Below are 7397 nucleotides of genomic sequence, written 5' to 3' on the forward strand. Positions count from 1 at the left end.
AGTATACATTCAAAATTAACAATTAAATCAATTATTAATATAAAATGTACATTAAAAATATAATAGTTATTTTGATAAATAATTTTTTAATATACATGTAACATTTTTACTATAATAATTAAATTGGCTTTAGTATTTCCTTCAAAATATGATAAAGCAAATCAAATAAAGTACCATGCTTAAATAATCTTAAAGGATACATTTGATTTGATATAAGTAAACTTTATGTAAAATAATACTAAAGAAAGAATTTTAAGTATACCGAAAATATCGGTATTTCAATTGTTTTAACCGTTCATCTGAATTATAAAAAATATGTATAATATTTATTAATTGAAATCAACAGTTAATACAACTGGAATATTAATGTTCTCCGGTACACTTAAAATTTTTTCAATACTAAAATATTCTCGTATTATTTTTTATTCACACAATAATTAGAAAACAAGCCTGCTATTTGGGGGGGTACACGTGTGACCACAAAAACGTGTCATAATCTAGTAGAATCAGGGGGTCAACCCTTTCAGCGGTGCTAAACTGCTAATGGTTCAGATGCAATACAATCATACACTATAAGATTAAATACCCCTTTTGCCCCTCCATTAAATCCCCTTAATAAAGGGGGTCCTTTGAACTCTTCTAGTAGGTGGGGGTGATCGCCTCTTATCTTACGCACAATACCAAAAAATCAAACACTCGAAACTTCTCATAAGAGCTATGAGAGCTTCTCTCATAAGAACCGGATCCGTGCCGGTCCTGAATCCGGTCCGGAACTGTTCACCTCGCCTCTCTCTCCCGCGCCAAGCGTCCTTCTCCGGTGACAACAGCCGTGTTCAGTCGCCGAGCCTCTCGATACATTTAGACTCCGACGGCCGCAGAGACCTTCCGCCAAGCGGAATCCGCCGAGTGATGTCGGAGTCATCGATTCGGTCCGCGAGCGAAGGATTCGGCGCTATCCAGGATCTGAAACGAAGAGGAACGCGGCCTTTCCCGGTGATCGTGCGAGAGGACGAAGATGAAGAAGTCGGTGGCGGATCCGGCTACGGCGGCGGCGATAGAAGAATCGCGACGGCGACCGGAGGAAACGGCGGCGATAGGATGAAGATTGGCGCATACTACGAGGAAATGCTGAAGTCAAACCCTACGGACGCTCTTTTGCTTAGAAACTACGGGAAATTCCTGCACGAGGTGATTGAAAAATGAAAACTCAATTTCTAATGCACTCGTTTAATGAATCTTTTCACCTAAAAAGGTGTAAGAGGAAAATTTCATGGATCTGATGATGGATGATGAAATTGCAGGTTGAGAAAGACACGGCGAAAGCGGAGGAATATTACGGAAGAGCGATCCTCGCTAATCCCGGCGACGGCGAACTTCTTTCTTTGTACGGAACGCTGATTTGGGAGACGCAGCGAGATGAAGAGAGAGCCAAATCTTACTTTGACCAGGCCGTTTACGCTGCTCCTGATGATTGGTACTTCCTCCATCTTTTCTTAATAATAATAATAAATCACATAGTAAAGTAATTAGTAATTACAACAATAATTGATATTTTTTTATGTGCAGCACGGTGCTGGGATCCTATGCGCACTTCATGTGGGAAGCAGAGGAAGAAGAGGAGGAGGAGGAGGAAGTTAATGGCTGTGTTTTAAAGTGATTTTTGGTATTTAGAGGTTGTAGAGAGTGCTATATTTTCTATAAATGGCATTTGAATCTGAAAGTTACAGAATAAGGATCGTTGTTGTTTGATATGTCTAACCGGAAATAGCTCCAAGTTATAGAATATCAGAGACTGAAAAGTAAATGGCTGCCTCTGTCCCTTCACCCTTCTCCTCCGTTCTTGCCACTTCCGGAGACTGTAACATTCTAATATAACTTTGTAGATCCCGCTTAAATTATGTATGATAGATATTATTGGGATAGACATAGACTTGTAAAATTTTGTTAATGCAATTAATAATAGTGCTAATCGTTTTTACCCAGCATTATCTTTCCATATCTTCATAATCAATAGTAACGCAGATCTTTTATCTTCTTCTGAGATAATTTTTAGCTAAATCTTAGATTAGTTGTGGACTCTACGTTTATAGTACTCGTTTACTATGTAGCTTTAGATCTGAAAATTAGTATAAAATGGATACTGAATAAATTAGTTGGTAAACTCATCCGCTATTAGGCCATTACTCTTCTAAAACAAACAGAGAGAGATACCTTAACCTTTTTGTACCAAAATTGGTTTTGAGTTTCTTTATCCGTTGTTACTTTTCAATTTGCTTCACTTTATTCACTCCTCCTTTTAAGTTTTAATATTAAGATTAAAGCTCAATTCGTCAATATTAATCAATTCCCCGATTAAACTACAGTCTCCAAAAGTATATTTAGATTAGTGTTAAGCCGCTTATCTCACCGATAGACTGATAGAGATAACCACATGCCGGCTAATTAAAATTAGCACAATCCAATCAGGGATTATCTTTTTGTTAATTGCACAGTAAGCAATCTCATCACAACTAACTATACATCATGCTCACTTTCACTGTTCCATTAGAAAAATATCTTAAGTGGGTTTATGAATTAGAGTGAACTCTTGTTCTACAAACAAACAAAGTATTGTTGTTCAATCCTTCAATTGGATTTGCAACATGTCATTTCATGTGGGGAAGAGGAATATCATAATCTACTTAATGTAATGGACGACAACGCACCTGGTTTTCTCTTATACGCTATATGATTAACAATTTAAACACATAATTGAAGGAAAATAAAAAATAAAAAAACCATATGCTTCAATGTGATAATATCTACTTCTATTGATTACACTAAGATCTTATTTTGTTTTTGTTTTATAATGTGATAATATCACACCTGCTTCAGCGAATGAGAAGACAAATTTATGGAGGCCACAGAAAAGAAAAAAATGTCAAAAATATCAATTTTGATTACATGCAATCATTTAGCTCCCATTTATGATCCCTGCTGGAGGATGAAAGCTACCTTCTTTTACATGCTAGATACATTAAAAGCACCATCGCTCTCCGGTTGAATGAAACTCTTAATTTTATATAACACGAACAATGAATATTGATGTAATCACTCATTACAAGTTTGTTTAAATATTGCCGAAAATATATAAAAATAAAAGAAAAATAAAAAAATGACGGAATAGTATATAAATTATGTAGGCTAAGTTTAAATGAAGTAAGCTAAGTTTATAAAATTATGTCTTTCTTTTAACATACCACTCATCACATCAAACATGCACGAACTTTGTTATGTCTTAATCTAGTTGTTTAATGCTCTTGTTTACTCAATTTTGATACACAGCTGGCCTAATTGTACCACAATTTCATTATGAAGGACCACTATTTTTTTTCCTGAACTACTGTTTGTTGATTCCTCTCTTAAGTCGTACTCTTGGTATTGATTTGAAGATGTTTTTATACCAATATATTGAAGTACTCGTTATTCGTTGATCAAATTCTAATCCAATTTATATTTCTAATACTTATCAAATTTGAATTAGCCACCGCAGACAATCAGAGCAAGAAGCAAGAAGGAGGCAGAGAGGATTGTCCAATTTATTAAACTCGTAATTTTTTTTTTTTCATTGAATTGGATTGTCGGATAATATTCGATAAAATCCAACAAAATCCGGTTTACAGATTAGGTCACCAAATTCACATGATTATTATCTAGTTGGAGATTTGTAGGATCATTGTCCTTGTGTGATGTTTTAATTTCAAAATGATTAACCGGATTAAGGACCTCTATTTAGAGGCTTATGGTTGCAACTTCTTTTGGATTAGGCAACATTGTGAGTCGTAATGTTATTTCGACAATCTTACTAGTGTTTAAAGGTTGGAGTGATTTTGAAAAAGTAATTTATTTAGTTTGAGTTTTTATTTCTGGTTTTGGAAAATGCTACGTTTAAAATTCATCTTTAATCAATCTTTTAATTCAAATAATATTATTTAATTAAATTTTAATTAAAATATATTTCTATAGCTAAACATGTTAGTAATTAAAATTAATTTAAATTTTAAATACTATAATTTCTCTAATTTTCTACCTACTTTATAAAGTAGTTACTTTAACATTTTTTCACTCTCCGTGTACGTTCTTCTCTCTCGTACATTCTTTTTTTCTTCTCTCTTTTACGTTCGTGTTTTTCACAAAATTTTTCATAAAAGAATACTACTCCTTTGCTAGTAAATTTACTAGTTCATACTTAATATTTTATTATTATTATTAGATGAGTCGTACTATTTTGTTTCTATTTGACTCGAGTAATTATGCATGCTAACTCAAAACTCATTCATCATCAATGTTGAATGAAATTTTAAAAAAATTATATCAATATTTGAATTAAACAATAAATGAATTATCAGTCTATACATCAATATTCTTTTCTTCTTTTTCCCTTTCTTTTTTCTTTCTTTCTTTTGTTCTTTTAATATTTATCTCTAGAATGATTAGAGAAGACTACCAACAAAAAATTATTTAACCGAATTAAAGATAAATAAAAAAGTAATTACACATCTAAAATTATTAAGTTATCCAAAAAATATTTTTAAAACACATCCAAAATCATAAATCTAAAATTTAAATTTAAACATTAAAAATAAAATTAATTTTTTATATCTTATTCGATTAAAACTCATCTAATATTTCTTTTTTTTAATAGTTAGAATTTTTTGTTACTTATTTGAATATTAACGCTTTAAAAATTATTAAAACGTATATAAAAATTTATTTTTGTTTTCAATTGTAACACATCTAAAATTATTAAGTGATACACAAAATATTTATGAAACACATCCAAAATCATAAATAAAAAATTTAAATTTAAACGTTGAATATAAAATTAATATTTTTTATATCTTATTCGATAAAATTAATCTAATATTTCTTATTTTTTTATTATTAGTTGAATTTTATGGTTACTTATTTGAACATTAACGCTTTTAAAATGATTAAAATGTATATTTGTAAAAATTGATTAATTTTTTCAATTATTAGACATTTAAAATTATTGACTTATATACAAAATATGTTTGAAACACATCCAAAATTATAAATCTAAAATTTAAATTTAAACGTTAAAAATAAAATTAAGTTTTTTTATAGCTTATTCGATAAAAACGTATCTAATATTCTTATTTTTTTTATTAATTTTTTTAGATTATTAAAATGAATAATTAAGCTAATTTTTTTAGATCTTATTCAATAAAAACATATCTAACATATTAGTTCAAAATATGATATTTTGTAGGGTTTTAGATGTGTGGGTTAATAATTAAAGCCCTTAAGATTTACTTTTTGAATTTTAAAATTAAAATCTTTAATTTTACTGAATTTAATTTTTGGATGTATAGTTAAATGATAATCTATTAATAATTAAAAATGCTAAAACTGAAACAAAAATTTTAAATTTCAGTTTTATTTAATTTGTATTTTAAATATATATTTAATTTTAAAAGACACTAAATCTATTTAAATATGTTTGTTTCAATTTTTTTAATTATTGTAATAAAAAACTGAATAAAGTATCACTTTTAAGGGATATCTAGTCGTACTTTTTTTTATACTTATTTTAAAAAATCCAGCTATTCAACTATTAGTGGCAGAGAGTTACCATTTGTGGATTGAAGAGTAAATCCTCATAATAGTCCCTGAGATTTGCGTAAATACTCAATGTAGTTCTCAAGATCTCGATTTTTCTATTGTAGTCCTCCAGATAGAGCTCCGAGTATTCATAATGATTCCTAGACATATTTCTGGTGATGAGTCATCACCGGAGCGCTGACGTGGCCACATTTTACCACGCTGGAGGGTTCCAACGGCTAGCTGAGCTAGCTCATTTCTAATTTATACCTATGTTGGTCCCTCCTACTATATTTAATCCTAAATCCCTAAATTTTCATAAATTTTATCTCTTCTTCTTGTTTATCGCTCTCTTCTCATTCTTCCGTCTGAGGCTCTTACTCATTTCTACTTCTCACCTTCCAACATGCAAAAAATATGTATTGGGCATTTACAATGTAATATCTATTTGTCTTCTCATAGTAGTTTAAATCATCGATGGATGATATTATTATTAACAACAGCAATGACATAAATGATAATTTAGTAACAGTGTTATATATAAAGAGAAATGTTATTAACAAGGAGGAAAGGATATTGCAATAGGCCTCGAGTCCTCAATAAAAAAGAAAAGCATAGCTCAACAATATTAGAAATATCCAAAAACAAATAAAATCAGTTGACAAAGGTTTTTTGCCCTGAAGTCAGAATCTTGAAATGCAATTGAGCATGTCATTTCAGTAACGCCAAAGGTTATTAACAGTGACATGTGAATATTCAATTCTTTCTCCCTATCTTAATTATAATAAATAAATAAATAAATTCTATATGTTCTCATATTTATTCAGTATACCAATTCTGAATTGCTTTTACAAACTTACTATTCAAATATTTACTCTCTTTTTCTTTTTCTCTTTTAAGGTTACTATATTAAATATGTACCATTCACATCAAACCATCACGCTTCTTATTTTAACATCAAAATTTATTGTTAATACATTAAATTCACAAGTAGAACAACTGTACCGGACCAAGTAGCTACATGAAGTAAATGTACTTTAATTTGGTTCAAGGCCGAGAACTTCAGACCAGTCATATCCAAAACCTTTACACATGTGGTGATAGGTTCTCCATGTTTCTTTGATGAAGAAGGCTACAGACAAATATGGTTAAAAACTCAGAATAAAATGGCAGAAGCTAAACTACCAAATTAATCTTAGAAGAATCCAAAGAATAATACTCACCAAGACCACACGATCACAATATTCATTGATTTGAATGTGAGATTGACCATAATAATGAACCTGCGGATCATACAAGATCAGGATACACAGTTAGAAGTCAAATAGTACCCCCCAACAGACCAATATTTCTCTTCCTTTCTCTAATAAATTTAACTTACAAGATGATTTGTCAAATGTGCTAAGCCCAACACCAATTGCAAAGATAGGAAGATCCTGAAATTAATCACAAAAAAAGAGAAAGGAAAAAAAAAGAAACAGAAACAAGACAATTATATATAACATAACTTGCACATGTTGACAAGAAAATACATTCAGAAGTGACCGAGATGACATGGGATACCAACAAAAAAAAGATTGTTTCAAAATGAACACCTCTCTTGAGTAACCTGACAATCATATTAGTTGTGACTCGCGAATTGATCTGTATAAATCAGGCGGGACTATTGGTTTCTGAAAATGAAACATCATCGAGAATAATAACCAAGTAAAAATTCATAGCTATTTGTTAAAAAATAATCCTTCAAGCATTGATTGAACCCTTTCCTACTAAATCAATACAAATTATAAATC

At 30.4% G+C, this 7397-nt stretch overlaps 1 protein-coding gene across 1 annotated transcript; it reads left to right on the forward strand.

The window, feature by feature from the left end:
• The first annotated feature begins 609 nt into the window (after positions 1–609).
• Positions 610–1985, forward strand: LOC107642331 (uncharacterized). The gene is made up of 3 exons (XM_016345645.3): positions 610–1188; positions 1302–1474; positions 1567–1985. Exons 1-3 carry the CDS (start codon positions 718–720, stop codon positions 1655–1657), a joined length of 735 nt encoding a protein of 244 aa, XP_016201131.1. The 5' UTR covers positions 610–717; the 3' UTR covers positions 1658–1985.
• Positions 1986–7397: the final 5412 nt, after the last annotated feature.

Source organism: Arachis ipaensis, chromosome B5 (assembly GCF_059453495.1).
Source record: "Arachis ipaensis isolate K30076 ecotype BB chromosome B5, ASM5945349v1, whole genome shotgun sequence".
In the NCBI taxonomy this organism is placed as follows: Eukaryota; Viridiplantae; Streptophyta; class Magnoliopsida; order Fabales; family Fabaceae; genus Arachis; species Arachis ipaensis.